Below are 24,037 nucleotides of genomic sequence, written 5' to 3'. Positions count from 1 at the left end.
AGCTCATCGGGAAGAGGGACGTTCGGCCGCTCAGCAACGAAGGGAATCCGATCCTGGCTTGCGAGTGGCCAAAGCAGGAGCTCACCGACCGCTTAGTGGCGTCATATTATCATCGCTGTATCGACAGCTAAAATAGTACTTAGTGAAAAAGGCACCCCAAAGCTAAGGAAAAGCCACCAGCTCCCCTGTTTCATCAGTCTTCGCGACGCCATGTCAGTGAAGCTGTGCTAAATTTTACGCTTGAATGTTGCATTTGTGCGCTGTGACGTGCAACTCATGCAGTCGATCCTGCAGCTCGTGCAGTTACTGCGTCATCGCAATGCCCGCTGAATACGAATACACTGTTGTAATAACAAAAGGAAACATGGCACTGCCGCATAAACAAAGCTGCACCCACACAACCCAACGACGGTCGAGCGCCGCCGCGGCCGCGTATTCGTCGCCCCGGCAACCGGCGACAGCCGCGCGCGGAGTACCTCTGTGTACCACGTGACTTATGTAACGCGCTGCCGAAATACTCTCCCCAATGACAACGAATGAATCTCTTGGATCTAGATCCCAGGGCCATATTCTGATATCTTTTAATTACACCGCCTTCATAATCGATCACTTTGATTGAACACGTACTCACTTAAAATTGTAGGAAATAAAAATTTTGAGGAATACGCAAAAATGTATGATTTATGGATTTTCCAGTAAAGTGATTTGATTCAGTATTCCATCTAGGCTGCTTTCACATATACAAGTAGGTAGGTCTAAATTGGTGGTCTTGTGAGATGAGGGGAATAAGGGGAGTGGATGCGCCAGGCACGTATGCAAGGGGGGGGGGGGGGGGGCATTCGTCCGGCCTTCTATATTCCCGGGCAACTTTTGTTTTATTTTTGCCATGGAAAGACTTTCTTTCGAACAATTGGGCCCTGCCCCCCCCCCCCCCCCCCGAAAAAAAATCCTGGCTACGTGCCTGGGATGCGCAGTCTGTAGCACCGCTGGGCAAGATGCTGATGGCAAGCTGCCGAAATGAAAAAATCCTGCGACGCACTGCCACCTTTTCTCTCTTGCAAGTATCCAAACTCTTGACGCCCCATACCGAATATTCGATGACATTTTCCGTATACACACACACACACACACATATATATATATATATATATATATATATATTATATATATATATATATATATATATATATATATATATATATATATATATATACATACATAGTGTAATCAGAGTAGTGATGCAGAACTATCGATGGCACTATCGATACCATCGATAGTTGAGTCACTATCGAACTGTCGATAGTAAAGAATACTATCGATAGCGCTATCGATAGTAAAAAATTCGATATCACTATCGATAGTATAAAACCAACAGCACGAACTCATTGCAGAATAAACTTGGTTCCCCGCGCGCGCGGTACATAGGAGAGCCGGAGAAGCAGGCTGAAGGGCAAGAAAGTTGACATGCTTGTGTTCTTCACCAGAGTTCTTTGCTGACACGTGGTCATAAAGTAAAACTCTTCAGCTCTAGCGGAAAGGAAGCCGTTACATGTGGTGGAACTGCGCGGCTTCAAATTTGTGTTGCATTTTATGATTTCAAAATAAAAAAAAATATGAAGAACTAACTTTGTTAATTGTAAGGTGCAACTGGTAGCTTTTGGATGACTTCCTTGATGGACATATTCTGCCCTTTTCACTACGGAAATAACTTATTTCTCTCGCCTAAAATTGTTTATAAATGATAGTAGGCTATCGAAAATATTTTGACAATATGGCTGGCCAGCAACAGCACAATTATTCACACCACTATTGATAGTATTGTCGTGTTGTGGCGGTAAAGAATGCTGCAACAAGACTGGGAAATATGGAGCTCTTTATTTGGGCGATCTTGTGACCAGAAAATCAAAACTCAAAATACAAGCGATACAGGCTGCGCACTGAGAGCGGCGAGAACAGTCGTCGGCCGTCGAGTAATCTGATCACCGGTGGAAAGCGTCGTCTTTTATGCATCAGTCATCGAACCTTACAGCGTTATCGGTGGGGCTCGCGTAAGCTCTCGAATAAACTTGACTATTCGCGTCCGGCGCGTAACCTTAACAGAATGACCTCAAACAATCGTGAAGCTTCTCAAACATTACGGCGCGGCCTGCGTCAAACGTTGCTAACAATTTTTCTGGGTGAAACCCGAATACATCAAAACAATGCAATAAACAGGCGTGGCAGTAATATCGCTAGTAATATTTACCATGGTGCTACCGAGTGCACTATCGATAGTTTGTCGATAGTAGTACTATCGATAGTTTGTCTGCACTATCGATAGTTACAAAAATACTATCGATACTATCGATAGTCAATTTACCGATAGTTCTGCATCACCAAATCAGAGTCCAGAAAATTGGAATTATTATCAATTTATTGCGGCAACATTCAAACGTACTGTTTCACTTGCGAAAGAGGAATATGATAAAAAAAAATTCGACTACCTGTCTAAATCGAAAAACAAACGTGCACCATGCATTCAATTTTCTTCGTTGTAGAAAGAGAATTCCAATGCCAGGAAATATAGACTCGATAGTTTACAGCTCACAAGAACTACAGGGATCATTAGATCAATGGGCTCAGGGACTAGGAAACAGATTTGCAATGCGGCTTCCAAATTCCCTTTATACACCACCGTTCTCGGACTGCATAGAAATATCGACTTCTGAATTAGATCAGGCCATGGAAACATTGCCAAATGCAGCCCGAGGCCCTGATGGAAAACAAATACAATGCTAAAGATACTATTCCAGGAATATCCGAATGATAGCTTAGGTATTATAAACTATTCCATTAGGAAAGCATGGATACCTTATGAATGGAAGATCGCCAAAATTATACTCTTGCTTAAAGGGGCCATGACACGGTCACCCAAAGACAGGGCTGGGCAAAGATACTTTGAAATTGTATCGCGATACGATACAAGATACTCAGGCAAAAAGTATTGGAGATACAGATACAAGATACTGCCGCACTAATTGTATCCGATACGATACTTGGTAATTGTATCTTAAGATACTTCGATACATTCTCAAATTTGTTATTATAGATCCATACAATGTAACAGCAAACGCTTATACAGAAAGATGTCTCCTTGAAAATTTCTGAACTGTGACCTATTTAGTTTCACTTGCATGAAATGTCTGTTAGTATATCAAAAGTTTTGCCCTTCTTGCTCAAAGTACATTAGTTTCCTTCCAAAACAACTTATTGGAGCTTGTTTTAGCTTGTTCACAGGACAACTCTTTACACACTTCGCTGACAGCGGTTCTTGCTTGTCATTTTTGTAATTGATGGCAGTCGCTGCTCAACTTGCCGACCAGCTAGCGGGTTGCCATGTAATCACAATAACGTCAATAAGAAGCCTTCGCACGACGGCGAAAATACCGGTGTGGACTTTTACCTTGTCCGTAAAAGACAGTTTGCACAATACCGTATATCCGGACAGGTGTACAGCAGCAGCAACTCTAATAGCGACTTTTTTTCTTCCTGGGGGGGGGGGGGGTAGTGGCGCGGGGAACGCATGGTGTATACGGGGCTTGCGACCGTTCGCCAGCGGCCCGGCCGGCACACATGACCGTCTCCGTTCCATTTGTTTTTGTTTTCTAAATAAGTATGTTAGTGAGCTACACAGACATGACTGGTCTCGAGCATTTCTTTCGTGAGGAACACGTGGTCACCACGTGCTGAAACATAACCGTGGAACAAAAACTCTATATTTCAATCCGCGTCCAGATTTCACTCGTTATGTACATCCGTATCGTTGTTTCTGGAATCCGGACTCAAAATCCCCTTCAGAAATGACCTATATATTAGATATGTCAAAGGCCTCCTTTCAAATGGCAACGTCGTTTTGTTCAAACTCTCTCCGACCCCACCATCTTCACTGTCCCCGGGCCTTTGTAGTTAAATTTCGCAACTGCGGCCCGCCGGCTATAAGCTGAGTTTGAGGCCCCTGTTGTATACGTAGATGACGTAAACCTGCAATGAATTTCCATGTTCTACTTAGCTGCCGGCGTAAGGGATTCTTTGTTGATATACTCACTAACGTGCAAGTTTTTAGCAATTTTTCTTGAACGAGAGAACATGTGCAACACAGAAATGTCTCAGACGTATTGCGTAGCTGCACGAAGCATCGCAGGACACCGCCGCTATTCGCGCTATTGCCGCTTATAGCTCCCTTTACGTAGCGATTAGTAATAAGAAAAATATTTAAGAAGGCCTAAAACAGGAAAACAAATATAAGTAAAATAGAGAGGTGGTTGTTTATCAAACATTCACATTAAATGAGCACAGAAACACGATACTGACGGCGCCCTTAACAGCTATGATCACGAAGTATCGTCAACTTACCTGTTGAGACCAGGCCCGTAGCCAAAAATTTTTTCGGGGGGGGGAGGCACTTGCTGAAAACCTTGACTATTTGAGAAAAACACCTATTTTCATTATTTATTTTTGGTATAACCACCTACTTCACCAAAATTTCGGGGGGGGGGGGAGTGGCCCGGGCCACTCCCCCCCCCCAAACAAGCCCTTAGCCGCCCCCCCCCCCGGCTAAGGGCTTGGTTGGGACAATGTGAAATTCAGTGCCTAGGGAAAATTGCCTGAAACGGCTCGTTGGGACGCTGAGTAAAACGGAGCATTCAGTAAAACAACGTTTCTCGAATCCCCTTCCTAACATCTTTAAGATGGCTCTTCCATTTTTATAATGGAAACTCAATTTCGCTATTTTCTTAAGCGGTAAGTAGAATATTTTGTAATGTATACTCAAGGCACGCCCACATAATAAATTTGTTTTCGAAATCGCCTTGGCAACGTGTAAATGTGTAAGCAGTAGTAGAAATAAAGCAGGCAGTTAGAAGAATAAAGCAGCAATCTTTTTTTGGGAGCGCGTTACAAAATACACACTGCAGTGACCAGACCGGAAAAACAGTGCAGAGACCTAGGTAATGTATGTGACGCAAAATTACAGCTAAGAAAGCACTTGTGCCTTGTGCTAATAATAAAATTATGATCTCATAAATTCTTTGAATAAATGCAAATGGAAGTGAAAAATACCGTACGCCAAGATATTTTCTGTTAGGTAAAAGCTTGCTCTATTACATCTAACATCAGTACCTGTGGTGCTAAAGTTGCTAGAATCTTATTTGCATATAAGTTAATTCATTGCATGCAAGTCAAACTTATATCCTCGAGATATTTTAAATCGCTAATATGTAAAATCCACGCGACGCAAAGCAACCCCATTCTTGCACGCATAACATTTCGTTACGGATCAAGACGCAAAAGAATCTGCAATAACGACACTGTAACAACATCAGAATTTGCGCGATAGACGCCGCACGCAGTGGAGTACGCGGCGCAGGACAGTGGTTATGAGTAAGTGTAGCGGCATTGGAGCAACTAAAAAGAAAAGAAATCGAGAAAACAAAAGGTACGTGGGCTGGGCGTAGACGTCCGCGTGCTTGTCTTTCTGATCTACCCTCACTGGACGACTCTGGCGTAAAAATAACGTCACTGCCCTTAGACTTATTCAGATCGCTTAGTGGCACCAGTACTCGCCAGCGCACCAGTACCAGCGCACCAGTACACCAGCACCAGTACTCACCAGCGCTCTTTCTGTCTACTCTGTCCTTTTTTCCTATGTTCGCGCGCTGCAAAACCCTGCCAGTATGAATAGTCACCAACTATAGCCCAGGCCCCTGCACTTATCAGCTTGAGAAGAGGAGTTTGGCCAGCGATTATTGTTTCGCACGGCTGTGTTGCGATAGAAGTATCTTGTATCTTAAAATACACGATACATTATCGAATGTATCGGAAATACAGATACAGATACTCGTCTTTCGAGACGTATCGCGATACAGATACAAGATACCCAAAGTGTATCTAAGATAGTATCTAAGATACATGTATCTTCGATACTGCCCAGCACTGCCCAAAGATTTGTGGTTTTCAACGAAAACCAGAAGTAGAGGGTCTATTATGCCTATACAAAATTTAAAAGTGGGCCGAGAAAGAATATTTCTGTGCAAAACAAGCCCTAGAAGTCGCAGGCTGTAAACCCCGCCCACCGCCGGCGACCGCCATTTTGCCATGGCGCGTGTGACGTCATGTGCAGCGCTGAACGGAGCCGTCGTCTTCTACCAAAGTTTCAGCCGCTGCAAATCGTTCAATTTCAATGCCAAGCTGAAGAAAGCTAAAATGTCTTGATATCACGTGCAGCTGACCACCGAACAATATCGTTCGCCGCAATGCAGACGCTTGCACAGCTAGCTGCTTGTTACGTCACGGCACGCGAGTGCACCAGTGTCGACTCTCGGGCCGCTCGCGTGTTCATAAAAATATTCGAATATAAATTAAGTGCTCGACCAAATGGGCTAAAATTTCGCCGGCTCATTTGTGAATGCACAAGAATTAATACACATAAAACAAATTATGACCGAAAATTGGGCCACACGGATGTTTTCTTTGCCGTTCAGAAATTTATCATTGCGACTAAAAGAATCTCTTGCTAAATTCATTTCATTACTGATAGTTGGCACTTCAAGTTAATGATTAGTTAACTAGCGCATCTAGGAATTATGCAATACAGAAAATATTGGAAGAATTCGCCCACTACTCGCCCGATCCCCTGCATCAATTGTGTATGTGCCATGTACAGAAGACAACAACAACAACAACAACGACCCCACAGGGAGTGTGAGCCACAGATATAGGTGAAGAAGCACAAAAACAAGGACTGAGCGAGCAAAAATTACACCATCTCCCGCTAAAGGGGACCATGAGGCGATGCGAAGCCGGAGCACTTGCACGATCGCGTTCCGTTGGCGTTCGTTGGGCATGCTACCGACCTCGTGTCGTGGAACGCGAAGAGGGACGCTACGCGCGTCGTGTCTTCCATCTACCTGGCCGTTAATTCTCACAGGGCGAGCGGGGAACGCGGTCGACAAGCGGGCCAGAGGGGGGCAGCGTAGGAGAGGAGAGAGAAGGGGAGGGGACGCGCATGCGCTCGAGCTCATCGCGGCGTTGTGCAGGAGAGAATTTCGGCATGTCTAGCCCACGTTTCAGAGGAAGAGTGGAAAGGGGGATGGGAGAGGGGAAGGGGGAGAGGGTGAGTGGAATGGTGAGGGGGAGTGGAGAGGAGGTATGTGGAGAGGGTATGCGCATGCGCAGTGAGGGTGGTCACGGAGAAAGGATCCCACGCCGAATAAATCGGCGCAGCGATAGAGAGGGCGCCTGACGCACATGTTCAGGGAGCGAAGCAGAATATGAAGAAGAGGACGAAGAAAGCGTGCGCCGGCCGAGTTATTATTTGGGTTGCACGCGCTAGAAAGGTATAGAGGCCATTCACGAAGATGATAGTGTTTGTGAACGCGTAACGGCATAACCGAAAGCATAACAGCCCCGCTGTAAAACTTCATAAAAAAATAGGTAAGCTACATATATGATTTACGAATAACAGAGCATTTCGAAAGACAGATTTGTAATTAAAGATGTGAACAAAATCACAGCATATAAGCGGAGTGAATGATGATGAGTGGGCGAAGCTGCGGAGGTTCATCGGTAAACCGTGAATCTTCCGTGAATTCTGCCCAGTACATCATCACCGACGTGAGATCGGGCGCGTTTATACTAAAGGTTCGATGAGTTATGACGACTTGCAGCTCACTTTAATTTTACATGTACGCTGTGAATTTTCATTGTTTAGAAAACCATTGCTTTAGAAAACATCTGGCGTCTTTCGTTAAGCAGCTGGCGTCTTTTCGTTTTGCTTTAGAAACATCTGGCGTTCTTTCGTTTTGCTTTTAGAAAACAACTCGCGTCTTTCGTTGGTTTATTTCACAAGATTTTTATTGTTTAATCACGCACAGGAGAAATCTCACCAGGCACTACCTTGGAGGTAAACAATGGCTGCTAATGGGAATGAGAGACAGAAGAAGTCGGCTTTTAGCTAACACTTACACTTCTACTTCTACTAACGTTTTCTACTGGAACATGCCAATGGCTGCTAATGGGGAATGAGAGACAGAAGAATTCGGCTTTTAGTTAACGCGCACGCTGCGAATTTTTTATTGTTCAACAACGCACAGGAAAAATCTCCCACCGGCACCACCTTGGAGGTCAAAGCGTAAGACTGGTTACGCACTACGACTACTACGACTACGACTACGAGGGACTTAAGGAGCTTCGCCCCTTAAAAAATGCTGTCATGCATTTACAAACGACAATCAGTAAAACTGCAGTCACAGCTCTATGAGGCATTTATGGTAGAAGTGTAAATTGCACAATATTTATGTTGCAAACGGCCGATATATGGTAAGCAAGCTATAGCGCTCGCACGCACACACAAATGCGAGCTGTAAACCACACAGACGAACATGCAGACCCAAAATATATTTGGGCGAGCCAGGCCGCTATACTGTCAAATCCGCCATATTGTCAATTTTCGTAATGGTGGTATTTTAAGCCAATCAGCGAGGCTGTAGCAGCGCTCTGGGCCAATCAGAGTTGACCAATGGCGGAATTTGACAATGGATCCAGAATATACCGCCCCCAGTCTGCTTTACCATTCGCACTGGCGCGTCCTCCTATAGTTTCGTGTTACATCGACCAAGATACAATCGCCGGCAAATAACAGTCGTATTGGACGTTTTCATTACAAAACAGGTAAACAGTTCTGGTATTACTGACGAAAAGTCAGACGCACAGGACTGGAAAAAGTGTTATGTGAACGTGCGACGTGCATAGCTGCTTCACACGCAACGACACTAGGTGGCGAAAAAATAGCCGGCCTTGCGAACCGTCGGAGAAACACACAGCACAGCCTGTTTCAGGAAGCTTGCAAAACACACGGCAAGCAGTAAGAGCACTTATGCTATTGACGCCAATATTAACCAATAAACCGCACAGAAAAGCTGGCACCGCCATACAACACGTATAAGGAGGACCGCCGAGCGGCCTAGCAACCAAGGACCGTCGCGGGAACCAGTGGCCTGCGCTTTTGTTATCTGCGGCGTTCTTTCATAAAGGGGCACTGACACAAATTTTAAATATTTTCGGATTGTCGCTCCAAATAAAAGCCCTGGTATCGCGAACCCTAAAAAGAGTATTGTGGTGCCCGGGAATGCCTCGAATGTATTTTAAAAACCGCTACATTAACAAAACACTTTCGATTTCGATATCGAGGTGGCGGCTTCTCAATGACGTGTGATCGCAGTGTGACGTCACGGGGAGACACCAACACGCAGCGTACTAGCGACCGATCCGTCATCTGCTCGTGGTGCACGTAAACAACGATGAGTGAATTGTAGTCCAGTGACCCCGGCAGTGATTTCTGTGATTTAGGCTGCATGCAAGACGCAGAGTTCGCGAACTCAGTGGAACTGTGTTGACTCGTCGACACAATGTCTATTGCGACGGGGCTGGCTTGCTGATGCTCAGCGAAGAAAAGTAGAATATTTTATACGCATTGTCTGACTCCGGTGCGTGGAGAGCGTTAACATTGCCCATCAAGGAAACTAAGAACATCCCTTTTAGGGTGTCTCAAAATCGTCAGTACACCTTTACGTAAACCGAGTCATATCGCTATTGACATGTCATTTTGGCTTTTTTTGCGATTATATACAAAGCATCCACAGAATCCTTGAGGCAGACGTGGTGCGCTTGTGCTTTCAGACAAAACGTCTAAAGAAAGTGTCGAAGCAGACGTTACAAACTTGTTCGGCAGAATAGACCCTGCTGATTCTGTAGTTGCTTTGAAATGCCAATAAACAGTATCACATTGGAGGCGCAAATGTCAAATTAAAAAAAAAAAGTCTATTGTACGTAGGTCTTTTCGCAGACCAATGTTGTCTGGAGCCGTTTCGAGGCGTTCTTTAGAGGTTTTGTGCATCGTGGAATATGCGTTGTAGAACCGATTCGAATATATAGTGATCATGCCGAATCGAATACTATTCGGATAGTTTTCGAATAGCAAGGCAACAACTTTTAAGACAGGCCTAGAATTACACTTTTTTGTTTATTTCAAACAAATATTCACAAACTTTAATAAAGGCACATTACCGTTACATTTATCAGACAAAAAATACCACAATTATATGTATAACCTGAGGTAAGCCCCGCCACGGTGGTCTAGTGGTTATGGCGCTCGACTGCTGATCCGAAGGTCGTGGGATCGAATGCCGGCCGCGGCGGCTGCATTTTCGATGGAGGCGAAAATGTTTGAGGCCCGTGTATTTAGATTTAGGCGCACGTTAAAGAACCCCAGGTGGTCGAAATTTTCGGAGCCCTCCACTACAGCGTCTCTCATAATCATATGGTGGTTTTAGGACCCCAGATATTATTATTATTAACCTGAGGTAACCTCGTATACAGTAGCGACTAGAGCCTTCTAGGTATTATTTTAAATGTAGGATGAATACAACAGTTACTTAATTCAGTATTCGAGGTGGTACGTTGTCGCCAGCTTTTAAATAATACTAAGGCCTAAAAGTTAGATAATGGCATGGATGAAACGTACATCATGAACCTCATATGATATATAATGATAGTGGATTGAACAGACGTTCGCTTCGGCGACACCGGAGTTTTGAAGCAAAGATGCCTTCATTCTATGATCAGTAAATCTTCGATAGTCCCGTAAGATATAGCTTAATTGAACTGCGTGCAATTCACTAATGAAAAAAAAAATAAAGAGGTATGGGACGTTGTTCTTTTGGGGTTTCCTTGTCGCTGTTGATTATTCGAAAAATATTGGTAATTCGAATATGCGCTATTCCATATCGTGTACCAAATCGAATACGACGCGTTATTCGAAATTTTCGAATATTCGCACACCCCTACCTTTGTGGGGCCATGGTTTCAGAAGAAATAGTAGAGAAAAAAAATTCGGCAGATCCCACGTACCGTGGGGGTCGATGCTATGCGAAGCATGTGGCGGGTAGGTGACTGTGGCGTAACCTTTTTTACTGAGCGACACCTTACAAAATGACGCTAAAGATTTGTATATATTTTACACGCACACATATATATGTTGAAGAGCCGCATATGTGTTATATAACCAGTTGTTTACGGTTGGTTAACGCAGCCAATGACACCGTGGGTATTACCAAAACCAGAAGCGGTAAGCTGATATGTAGTGCTTATACGTGTCCCGAAAACGCACGCACGTTTCACGAACCCGTGTGCATGTGTGCAAGAAGTTCTTGACAGTTCTTGAACAAGGGCATCATCGCCATGATCAGTGAGCACCAACAGCTGGTCATGACTTGTTATAGGATCCGGTCGTGATCGTGGTGACGAGGGGTCCATGTGTAGTGAAATATGTGGTATAGTAGAGCTGTTGGAATTCGTGGATGCCTCGGTCATTTCGTCGACAAATTATCTGTCGACAGAGCCAGCGACATGTCCGAACCTGAAGCCATCTTCCACGTTGGTGAGGCATAGGCCGTCGAGGCTGGTAGGCCTGGATAGTGCTACGTAGACCAACTTCAATGGATGGTGTTTGTCGTATTCGTAGACTAGCTGGGCGTGTGTGGCCTACGTAGCCTAGTCTACAAAGCGGCTGTCAATTAATCTGGCATCATCCTCGGTCAGCATGAGGCCATCGCCCAGCCTCGTAAGAAATGAAGAGGACACTTCGTCGTTCTGGTGGACGAAGTGCACTTTATGGTGCTGTGATGTGGATATCATATGTAACATTCGTTAATGTATTCCTCCGGGGTCGAGCAATGCTCCAGTATATAGCTTCCTGAATCATAGGAATACAAATGTAATGTTTATTAGACTGCTATAAAAGAGGAGCCAACACTGGAACTACAGACGTTCATCTGATATGACGCCTGTATCGTAGGAGTACACATCGTAGGAGTATCATGTAGTGTTTATTGCTGTCTTGTAAAATTAGATAGCCAGCACGACAACCACAATTGACGTTGCACCGATAGTACGCCTGCGTAGGCTGTTTTTCCAAGCCGGTTTATAGACCTGGCGTGGCTCAGTGGTACAATACCTGATTGCCACGCAGAATGCTTGGGTTCGATTCTTGCTCGGATCCCAATTTTTATTTCCATTCGCTGAGTCAACGCTGCCGATGTTGGTTTTCCTTAACGCTCTAGCATTTAAGTTACCAACGTCTGTTCTCGCCGTTCGAATCCTGGGTAGATATAAACTGTCAATCACCTGTGGCGCATACCCGTACACCGCGGTCCGTGGTAAACGGGTATGTACCACACGTGTCTAGGGGAAAGGGTTTGACGACGTACGCGACAGGATTTTAACGTTATTCATGTCATGACCTGGCAATCATATTCGTCAAATCCTCTTACCCTCTCATGCAAATTTTGGTCTACACCAACTTAAGGAGGCGATCATGAGAGCACCCAGACGTAGGCGGCTAGATAGAGATAGATAGATAGATATATAGATAGATAGATACGTAGATAGAAACGCTCAAAGTGCTAGAGGTTCGCTAAGAAATGCTTCGCATTTAAAAAAGGCAGGGAGGTTAACCAGTTTAGGAAAACCGGTCAATTGCTACCTTACACATGGGAACAGGATGAATGAGATTTAAAGATGGAGACGAATAAGCGGATAGAGAGAGACAAAACACAGAACATAAAACAGCCCACAAATTCAGCCAGTCACAGTCTGTCACTCTTCCGTGGTACGCGACATTGCGTATTGTTTGAGGGAGCTAAACGTCTAGCGAAAGGAAGCCAATAGGACTCAAAATTTGGCGCGCCAAACGGCAAAACATGGAGCAGTCGCTTGGTACTGCCGACCTGCCGGTGTCGCGCGGAACGGCAACACAGGCGGGCTGTGTCTGATCATGGCCTCCGAGATGGAGGGCGCCGCCGCGCGCCCTCCATCTCGGAGGCCATGGTCTGATTTCGACGTCTTCCGGCGTGCTGAAATGGAGGCGCTGGAGGCCAGCGCGACTGTGGCGGCTCCTAACTTGAGCACGGTGCCTATGGCAGGACTTCTAACAACGCACGCTACGTGTCCCCTCAAAGTACAGTTTAGAGTACAGTGTACCTCAAAGCCTCAAGCCATCTTCAAGCTCGGCTTTGCTGCATATGGCATTACTGGGTACCCTAGAACAACCACCGAACCTGACCGAACCATGATGACTACCACCAGTGCCTCCTCTATAACTTAGTTATAGAGGAGGCACTGCTACCACACACACACACACACACACACACACACACACACACACACACACACACACACACACACACACACACACACACACACACACACACACACACACACACACACACACACACACACACACACACACACACACACACACACACACACAAAACATAACAACGTACTCTCTATGACAACAACGTACTTATTGTCATCGTCACCATCATGGCGTCCGCCGGTCAGCGACTGCTGGGTTTCGGAGACGCTACTTTCACCGAAACGGACCAGGACGCAAATTCAGCGTTGACAGAACTCGACAAAGGTTTGCGGACAACCGATACGCAATACTTATTCCTTACGCAGAAACGCGCCGAACTTTCATGATGCCGTTCAAGCCGGCGCCGGCATCTGCGGGCGGCATCATCAAACTGGATCTATGCAGGACTCCGTTCGGGCCGGCTGGGCGAGCAATGCGAGACGATCGTGCGGTTCCCGCGGCTCTTCGAGAAATACCCGTTCCCGATCCTCATCAACTCGGCCTGTTTGAAGCTGGCTGAGGTGTTCCGGGTGGGCAGCAACTTCCTCCGCATGCTGGTGCTCAAGGTGGTGCAGCAAAGCGAGCGGCACCTCGACAAGGTGCTCAACATCGACGAGTTCGTGCGCCGCATCTTCTCCGTCATGTACAGCAACGACCCCGTCGCCAGAGCGCTCACGCTCAGGTGAGACGACTTGTCCACCTGTCCCGAAAACAGGTTGCCTTTCTGTCTTGGCTAACGCGCTGTACTTGTGAACAAAAACCTCCCACACCGCTCTCGTGAAAGAGTTCTGTGTGCACGCAGTCGTGCGAGCCAGATCACGCTTCACGACGTCATGCAAAGTTATGTACTCAAGGTAGCCGCAAAATGCGCGTTTGCATTGTTGTAATTGAAAGTGAATGCGCGTTTGCATTCGTGTACTTGAAAGGCGATGAATGCAGAAACACACCGAACCTGCTGTTATTAACGACTGTACATTTGCGCGTCTAGAATAAAAAAAGCGGCCTTCCTGTTCGTTTTATCCTTACGAAAGGAAATGTAATGTAAACCTGCATTATTATAGTGGCTGAAGCCAGAAGACCAGAGCGGTTCGTGTTTCAAGTTAGAGCTGCCGTGCAGAATGCAAAGAAGCCGACATCATGCTTTTTCTGTTGTAGCAGTCGGCTGAACTGTGGAATAAGTGGTGTGATTGAAGTCACTCCTCAGCAAAAACCAACAATTAAGAGCAAAACCAATTGGAAATTAATGTAGTCTTTACCAAATACAGTCTCACCAGCTCAAATAATGTCCAGCAGGCTGATTCATAGTATGAGATCTATTTGTCACTTTTTCTCACCATTCAATAATATTACCTTTCGGTCAATGCAACCCAGCCTTGTGGGAGAAAATTAATGTGAGTTGACTCTTTTGGGACCACCGGCGTATGAGAGGAGATGCAAACACACAAAGCAACAGAAAGTGGCCTTTGTTTTGCAAAAGGTGTTCCATTACGCACCGGTCATGACAATACGCATAATTCCCACAGCTGATGAATCGCTACCCGTACAGTTGGGTACAGCTTTAGAAGGCTGCGACATTTCCACTTCAAAAGTGGGTGCATGCAGGCCTGCACTAATGCCTCACCCTAGATTGGCGTTCTAAGGCACACAGTGTCAATACAGGTGTCTGACGCAGTGGGTAACATACTTCACTTCAGACCTTGGGGCCCTAGGTTCAAAACCCAACAATGCCAAAAACATTTTTGTTTTATACATTTATTTCTTACAGTGATTTGTCTTATGTGATAAGAGAGATGGACGGATGGATACAGTTTTCTTGCTTAGTGGGCATAGCGATGCTAATGCATCTAAAATTTTTGGGCAGGAGATTTGTGAAGCGATAGAGTTCAGTAGTAGTCATTCCATGACAACTTCGTACAGTGTTGTGGGGCCCCTTTAGTGTTGTTTAAACCAGGTGGGCTCTGGCCAGCAGCTGAATCCTGCCAAACTTTCCAGGACGCTGGGAAGCATTGCAGCCATTGTGGCCGAGCGCAAGGACCTGCACCACAGCATCCGCAGCAGCCTCGAGTCTCACGACGCCGTGGAGCAGGAGGCGGCCATTTTTGCGGCTGCACGCTTTGCTGCCCAGTCCAAGGCGTTTGCGGCCAACATGTGTGCCCGTATTGGACAGATGATCCAGGTAACCTACTCAGATCAGCTGCAAGTCTTTGTATGCATACCCAGGCCATGGGATACCCCTGGCATACACCTGCCTGGGTGCACTCAAGTCTTGTCCCTCACACGTATGTCAAGACGACATGCTTTTCTGTTGATTCCGTAGTGTACCACACGTGGGGCACACTAAGGCCTTACCACTCTTTGGATTTTCCACAGACCACCACCTGGACGATGTCGGCCACTTTGCTGTTTGAGTGTTCTCATAACTGCTATCGCAAAAATACAATAGCTCATGACTGTGGACCTTATGCATTTTTTGATACGGAAGCAGCTGATGATGTTATAAATATGCACGTGCGACCAAAGCAAGTGAATACAGTAGACTTGTTAGACAGAACCTGAAGGGACAAGGAAAATGTGTTCCATTTAACAGGAGTTCCGTTTACTGAGAGATGACCAGTGGTGCAGAATACAAGTATGAAACCAATCATATTAGACAGGGGCGTAGCCAAGGGGGGTGTTGGGGGGGTTCGAACCCCCCCCGAAATTTTTCAATTTTGCTTGCGTATATATACACGCACACATACAAACTCACGCACGAACATACATAAAGTATGGTTGAACCCCCCCCCCCCCCCGAAAAAAATTTCTGGCTACGCCCCTGATATTAGAGGCAGTTGTTCCGTTTAAACAGCAATTCTGTTGAAGAGATTTCCGTTTACTGAGAGTCTGCTGTGATGTTGCTCTGAAGGAAACTATAAACGTGTAACTACATTTAAGTCACTCTGAGTTCCTGTGCACCACTCTGAGAAAACTTTTAAGGACTGATGAAGAGCTGTATAGAAAAAAATTTCACACTTCCGCGGACCACCTTTCTGGAAAAAGTTGCATCACATTGCTGATGGAACTTTCTCGCTCTGAGATAAGCTGATTCGGGAGACAAGGTGATGCAGGAGGCATCACATTGTTTCCCGCATCAGCACGTCTCCTAAACTTTGAGATTACTTGACTGTCAACGCTGGAAACGTGGAAGGACGGTGTGCAAGAAGCGATGACCCTTTGCAACCATGGAAAGTTACCTGCAGAACAGGTAGACACCTTTGTGCTTGATAGCTACGACCATTGCCACCCAAAGCTTGCATACATGATCTGACTCACACTCTCCCCAAAATTATGTCTCCATTTTCACGTATTTAGTTAGGAGGTGCTGAGCTAAAGCTTGCTCTTAGATTAACTTAAATTAAGGTCTCTTGACGACCTCAGCTTGTCATCAGTGCTTGTGGCATTTCAGAGAGCTCATCTTTCCATGGGCGGCTATTTCCCCACTTTCTGAATGGTTTTGAAAAGCAGAGGTCATCAGAGGATTGTTTTTTTTATTCATTATGTACAGTCGAACCCGGGTATATCGAACTTGCCAAAAAACGTTTATTAGTTCGATATATGGCATAATTCAATATAGGCCCGCTATAGGATTTGATGACACAAAGGCACATACCAATAAGAAAAGTACTTTATTAATATGGTGGCTTACTTGCGTGCCCTACTTTGGAACAAAATAGTCCTGGATTTTCTTCTGTTTCAACGACTTCGCTGCCTGCGACAGCACGCACGCCTCCACGTTGTCCAACGAGTCGGAGCAGCTGAGGCCGCAACCTTCCATATTCACGCAATAGCATCGGACCAACGCAAGTGCACTAATCACTTCGGAGGATGTAGGCAACGAGCCATCGTCAATTTCCTTATTGGCCTCGAGGAGTTACGGAGTCGCCCTCTATCGGACGCGCCTCGATTGCGTGCTAGGCAGGATACCGCCGGCGCGCTCCCCATAGGTTTTGCTGTCGGCGCTGTACAAAAACACCTCGCGGAAGCCCTCCAGGGCATTTCTGTAAGTACTTTCGAAATGAACTGTGTTCTTTACTGTCAAGATAATCATTTTCGACGAACTGAAAGCACAAGATAGTCTACAGTCGCTGCCTCTTTGCAGAAAACCGAGCACCCGCTTCACGCTGTCACCGCGTTGGAGACCCTTGAACCGGCTTCTTGCGTGAAGGTAGTCCTTCGCTGAGTGCAAACTATGTGAAATATCTGGTTAGAGTAGACTGCCTGTATAACCAAACGGAGCATAACAGAAAGAAGCCTCAAGCCAGCGATCGCACGGGTTCGCGACGACTGACGGTGCCTCTGCATGTATGAGCGTCTGCATGTATGTTCATACTGATGGTTTCGCTTTTGCTACGAGCGCGTTTTGGCACCGCGCTGTGAACTTTAGGCAGCAAAATATGAGAATTTGTGAGTACACAAACAACTACTGTTGCGCGGACGCTATCAGAGCAGTTCAAAAACAATTTCATTGCAACTGCGGCTTCGGTGCGCATGGCAACTTCGTGGTCTGCCGTCCCGACGATTCAGTGTTTTTTTTTTTCTTTTTCGGTCTAAATTCGGGTACGTTTCAATGTCATTTGACAAGTTGTCTCGCACTGCGTATTGATCAGTCTTCTCAGCGGGCAAATGCCGCTGCTTCTGTTTCTTTATTCAGCGCATTCGTTTCGTTTGGTGCTCACACAAAACGTGAGCAAATGCGACGCCTTTTTTAATGCTCCTTAATTATCGTTCCGTTTGCATTCCAGTGAACTTGCCGCTCACTGTGATCAACAAATTCATAGACCAAAGCTTCACCGCTTCGAGATTGCTGGTGGAAGGAGAACCAGTCTACGAGACCGAGCATGTAGTAGCACGCGACTCTTAGGAAAAAAAGGAAAATACAGTCACGTTTGCCGGACTTGTTCTGCAAACGTCGGCTGTGAACTAGGACCCACATGAACTTGAAATAGCGGTGAATAAAATAGAAGGTATTGCAGCAACCAGCAGCCGCAAAACAGGATAGTAATTATTTGGCGTGTACCACAGCAATTTTGGCAGCAGTGTCGTGTCTAACGCCAACAAGGTGGCATCTTTCCCACGTAAAGAAATGAGGCTCCAAGAAAATACATGGGGTTGGCCGGTGGGCGGATCATCGGTGGGCCGATCACGGAGGCAATGCAAAATTTATGTAGCTTATGAAGCAGTACATGCCTCATCAAATGGGAGGGTTGCCCGTCGGCGTCCCGCGTCGGCGGCGTCAACACGAGTGATGCAAAAAATAATCGTCACGTGATGGTGTCACCATATGACATCATCATGACGTCACAGATCGCCAAAATATGTAGCGTCATTATGACGTCATGTAATGTGACGTCACATGATGACGTATTCACACGTCATGGTCGCTTTGCATTGCCTCCGTGATCGGTCACGGACGCCGTGCAAAACCGCGTTAGGTGCACAACGCTTTTGGAGGGGGGCGCGGAAGAATCAGTACATCGACTGACAAGAAGATGGCTTTCGCCTTCTAGTCATCTTTAACGAATGCATAAGGGACCCTGTGCGTTTTTTAATTTAACGTATCTAAACAATGACTTGCACATCTGCAGCCGATCTTGTGGACGCTGAGCACGGGGCCGACGATCAAGAGGTCGCATTGGAGGGTTCTGAGATGGCATCGCACATGGTAAAAGGTAGCGCTTTTACCGTCCTGTGGCAGATAAGCATCATTTGCCGGCGGGAAGCGCGCGTGAGCCATCGTCTCAGTGCGCGCTGTCTGCTACTCACCGAACATCGCAGGCCCGACGCAGTAACAAAAGTTTTCGTCACGGAAGTGCTTGTTGCACACAAGACTCGTAGCGGATGGCTACTTGCCGGTTCTTAGCTTTACAACCCATGCTTCACGCTGTTTCTTGTCCCGCGGTTACCAGTGTGCAGGCTGACACTGGGCTCCTTTGCGTAAGTGCGGCACTGCGGCACCAAGCGGTAGAGCCCCATGTTCGTTGCCTTTGGAGGCAGCCACTCTATTACAATGGTTTCAATTGAGTAGAAAATGAGAGAAAACTTTCGAATTTGAACAGACCGCAGTGCATGTGGGACTTGAAACTCGTTTTCAAAGCACGCGGCAGTGCGCCACAAGCAGCCGACGCGGCCGCTGAGACCGCGTGATCCTGCCAAGCACGTCACGCCGACGGTGGCGCCGGCGTTTCCAGTGGTGGGCCTCGAGGCCAATTGCTGTTGCTTTGGCTCGTGGTCGGCACGACGTCTACAACGTAGTCCTCATCTTGTAGCTCACCCATGATGGCAACATCATCGTCCGCACTGACAAACTCGTCGAATGTCGATCCGTCCATAGCACCCGGGAACTCTGCCAGCTCGCTCCAAACTTCGGCGGAAACACCTGCGGTGTCTTCAGTGCTGTCATCGGAATTTGGGGTGTCATCACCAGGCATGCGGAAGCCGGCATGCCTAAAGCAGTTCTGGATTGTCTCCTTCGTGACATCTGCCCACGATCTACTCAGCATAGAAAGAGCTCCGAGCAAGTCGATCTTAAGCTCCCTGCTTAAGATCGACTTGTAAACGGCCGCCTCGACATCTTCGTACACAGTAGTGCGCACACGTCGGGGTGCCACGGGCACCTGGCCTTTTGTCCGACTTGGCCCTGATGTCTGCCTTGTTCTTCAGGATAGTACTCAAGGTGCTCCTTGGAATCTTGTACGCGGCGGCGACATCGGACTTCTTTTGATCGCGCTCGACTCGATTTATGATTTCGAGTTTCGCGGCAAACTCGCCAAGAGCGCGCCAAGAAAGTTCACAGAGTGCCAACAGGCAACACCACCAGCATGAACCACGTTGAATGAGGACTCGAGGAAAAGAGGCAGCAGCAGGCACGCAAGCATAAAGAAAGAAAAAATGGCGCTCACTTGTACCGCCTCCGTGCCTCGGAGAAAGCACGACGGCCTCTGATTGGCTGTAAGCGCTGCGAGCAGGCCAGGATCATTTTGTGCATGGGGGGTGTTTGCCTGTGCACAGCCAGGTCTAAACCACTTTTTCTAGGGGGCCGCCGGCAGTTTTCCCCGCCACCGCGAGGGAAAGTCAACTTGCTGGGGCACTTTTGAGGCACTTGGAGTTTGATATATCGGTTGTCGTTGCTATTTTTGTTCGATGTTACAGTAACTTTTGCTATATATTCTCAATGTAAATTTACCGTGTTTAGAAATTGTTCGATATACGAGATAATTTGATATAAACGGGTTCGATATAGTCAGGCTTGACTGTAGATATGTAAAATAGCAAATTAACGATTATTTTTAGCGCAGGCTTTTCATAGCCAGTCCTGCATTCCAAAAAATTAACTTCACCAGTTCATGGCTGTAGCATAGCCATGGCATGCACACAGCAGCGCTGGACCAGCAAGGTATCGATGTAGTCAACAGAACAAAAAAGAATGTTTCTTGAAAAGGGTAAAATGTATTTATAGGCAGCCAAGAGGCAGGAAGATGACTAAGAACATGTACTAGTAGCGAAAGACCGATGTTGTGCAGGCAGGCCAGATGAGGCGATAACAGGTGCTCACACATAGAGGACATGTAGAGATGCAACAATGGCAAAAGAAATTGAGCCATTATTTATTTTATTTTATTTATTTACATTATTTATTATTATGGTACAGTTCGTGCGGGTGGGAAAGAAAAGAGCCAATAAAGGGGTTAATCCTCGCGAAGCAAGTTAAAGACAGAGACAGGGGTAACTGAAGATTTGGTTCGAGAGGTCACATAGTGGGTTTAGTGTCATGCCAGTGCGTTTATGTATGCCTTCAGTCACAGTGCATGCAGTCAGAAGGTACTACACACATCCATCCAGGGTCTGGCGACACCAGTGGACACCAAGCTTCGCCTTCTGGGTGTGCTGGAGGGGCTGCACCAGGACGCCCCCACGGCCGCTCTGGTGCGGGACGAGTGCCTGCACCGCCTGCTGCCCCGCTACCCGTCCCAGAGCCTGGTACAAGCCACGCTGAGAGTGCTCACCCGGCTTGCTGCCGCCACCGTCACTCACATTCCCAGCCAGGTACGGTTCTGCTTGCCTTGTGCACATTCGCCTGTGAGCATTTCTTGTGAACAGTGGCGTGCAAACCACACTAAAGGGGGACGTACACTAAACGTCAAAGTAAACTTGCGTACACTTGAACCTCATTGTACCAAAGTCACATCTGCCATGAAAATAACTTCGTTATATCCGAAAATTCCTTATAAAGTTTATTTGTAACACTGTATCTATGACAATACTATTCTTCATTTACTTCGTTATAAACGATAATTCGTTATATCCGTGTTCGTCATATTGATTCTTTGTTGAATGCCTGCGGGTTGCCTTTGGTGTCGTCTCATGCACCATGGAGGTGCAATGGCCTCAGTACTGTTTGTTGATGGTGCCCTTCAGCATGCAGCCTTCTGAGACAATGCCTTTGAGTAAAAGCTGGCAATTTTTGTGACCCATAGTGTATCATCGTCTAATGACGGGTGTCACAGCTCAGGACTGATTGAGGCTTACCTCTTGGCTTTTTCTGTCATAATGGACCTAAACTCTTCAGGCAGTTCGCTTGTTCAACTGTACGTAATGTTTCGTTTGTTTTGTACAGGTCTTAAGAAGCTGGTAGCCTTTGAGTATTTATTATTATCAGTTTGTCGCCATATTTGATCTTCTCTCCTCCTCTCCTTCCCTTCTTTGACAGTTTTTTTATGCCACCTTTAAGTTCATCGCTTTTCACTCACGACCATGCAATCTTACGTGCTTGCGTGAAAATAAATGCTTAGAATGTGTACATTGTTCATCTTTCTTCCAGTGAACATTTCTCGCTGGCTAACCGTCCTTGCAATGTTATTGCTCGGCACAAGATGTGCCCACATGTATTCGGAATTTCTTCATTGGGGCTCTTCGATTTTCCACTTCTGGCTACCCGCGGGCTGCCAGAGCCAGCCAGAGCGCGCTCGTTTTTCTCGGGTTGCTCCGTCCCCCCCGCGGCGCACTTCCGGTTGGCGTTCATTTTTCTCGGGTTGGACGGTTCTGGCGACCCGCGGGGAGCCCGAGGGTCGCGAGAACCTTCCAGGACAATTTAGTCGTGGAAGCTCTCTGGAAGGTTTCGGGCTAGCAGACGCCGAAAAGAGACGATACGCGCTCGCCGCCATCTTTGTGAGGACTCGACGGATTGCAATGCGGGCGCTTGGGGACTACACACCTTCGATTGTGCTTACGCTCGGCGCCGTTCCGCCGTGCGAGATGATGCGATTACGAGTGGCGGCGAGCATTTGGAGCTAATGTTTATTGCTTTTCTTATGTGCCCCGTGAAGTTTCCTTCCGTGAACAACGCGGCGTACTGTCGCGTTGTAACTGCGTCGTGCACATCTCCCAAAAGTTATGTACACGTTCGTACGCACCCGTGGAGACCCCTTTCGAGTTAATTTTTTCGTAGTAGTATTCGATTGTGGTGTCGTGTGTGCTTTCTGTGCACTTTCGCTCCGTCGTATGTTTGCGTGCGTGAACCCTGTCAGAACTCAACTAGGTCTTCGATGTTGATAAAATGCACTGGTTGGCTAAAAGCGATCGCGACATTGTTTTTTGTGTGGTGCTCGTTGGTCGCGAACGGCTTGCGATCGTACTTCGATCTACGGGCCAGCATATGAGGTATGGTATTATGTTATGCTACGACGCGTCGATGTGAAAAAACGGAGATCAATTTAGAAATGTATACATCCTTTTCTTGCGTATTTCATCGTCGGCTTTGTCTTTTTCCACCTCTTAGTAATAATGCTATGCAGTATGTACGCGGTTATCACCTACTAGCTCAAATAAAAGCTGAGCTACATGTGATTTTTGGAGTGCTACTTAAGAGTTACTCCGAGAGGCTCAGGCAACATCTGCCAAAACGAGTCGAAGAACGCGCACTCGTGGTACCAATACCGCCGCATGTCTCAAGTTATGACAAAACGCAAGCTGGTACGCGATTGATCCTCGAGCTCTTTTGGGGACACGATCACTTTCGCGAGATTTTCGTATAGTGTTGTGCAGCGACTGTTACATGTACTAAGCAGACGTGAGCTGGTTAAGCCGCTAGAAGCGCGGCAGCTCACTTTGCATCGCTTTCGTGGCGCCGTGCGCCAGCTGGCTGTTTTGTTCGCGGACGGGGCGAGTTGCGCATGATCTTGCGAACTTATACGTGATCATATCCCAAATGCGCATGCTCGAGAACATCAGTTCAGCTCTTCAGCGAACCTAGCCACATATTTTGAAGCGGGCAATGCAGAAAAAGCCAACGCGCACGCGGCGCAAAGTTTCGTTTGCTTCCATGGCGGTAGCGTTTGTTTACGTTTACGCTGGCTGTCCCAGCATTCGATTTTGCAATCTTCGGGCAGCTTCGGGTTGTCTCGGGCTTCCCACACTTCCCACACACGTGACGAAGACGCTATTTCCTGTCCCGACCGGAACTAGCTAGCTGACCCTCTGGCTAGCTCTGGCTGCCAGAGAACTGCCAGAAGTCCGAAAATCGAAGATCCCCATTGTTGTGGCTGATTCTATCCGAAAAGAAGAATATTTTGTGATCGAATTGTGTGCAAAATGTGAACTGCGTTGTACGTTTTGGAACGTGTCAGAACACTATCGATTGTGCTGCAATGTGCGATGAATCCCGTATGAATTTCTGACGCACTTAACTCACAGGACAGGTTCCGGACGACTGGTGATTGCGCTCACCATTGCCTTTGTGCTTCGAGTTATACTTACTCATTTTCGTGGGCA

The 24,037-nt window shown here is 46.7% G+C and overlaps 1 protein-coding gene across 1 annotated transcript in view; it reads left to right on the top strand.

The window, feature by feature from the left end:
* The first annotated feature begins 13,382 nt into the window (after window positions 1–13,382).
* The window catches only part of LOC119399617 (integrator complex subunit 7), a 49,537-nt gene continuing 38,882 nt past the window's right edge, over window positions 13,383–24,037 (top strand). The window contains exons 1-4 of the mRNA XM_037666419.2: window positions 13,383–13,516; window positions 13,637–13,913; window positions 15,224–15,407; window positions 21,110–21,313. Of these exons, the coding sequence (XP_037522347.1) occupies window positions 13,420–13,516; window positions 13,637–13,913; window positions 15,224–15,407; window positions 21,110–21,313 (762 nt within the window). The 5' untranslated portion in view covers window positions 13,383–13,419. The remainder of the gene's footprint in view (window positions 13,517–13,636; window positions 13,914–15,223; window positions 15,408–21,109; window positions 21,314–24,037) is intronic.

The sequence above is a fragment of the Rhipicephalus sanguineus genome, chromosome 7, assembly GCF_013339695.2.
Source record: "Rhipicephalus sanguineus isolate Rsan-2018 chromosome 7, BIME_Rsan_1.4, whole genome shotgun sequence".
In the NCBI taxonomy this organism is placed as follows: domain Eukaryota; kingdom Metazoa; phylum Arthropoda; class Arachnida; order Ixodida; family Ixodidae; genus Rhipicephalus; species Rhipicephalus sanguineus.
The sequence above is the reverse complement of the archived record's forward strand: the minus strand, read 5'-3'. Positions and strand labels throughout refer to the sequence as shown.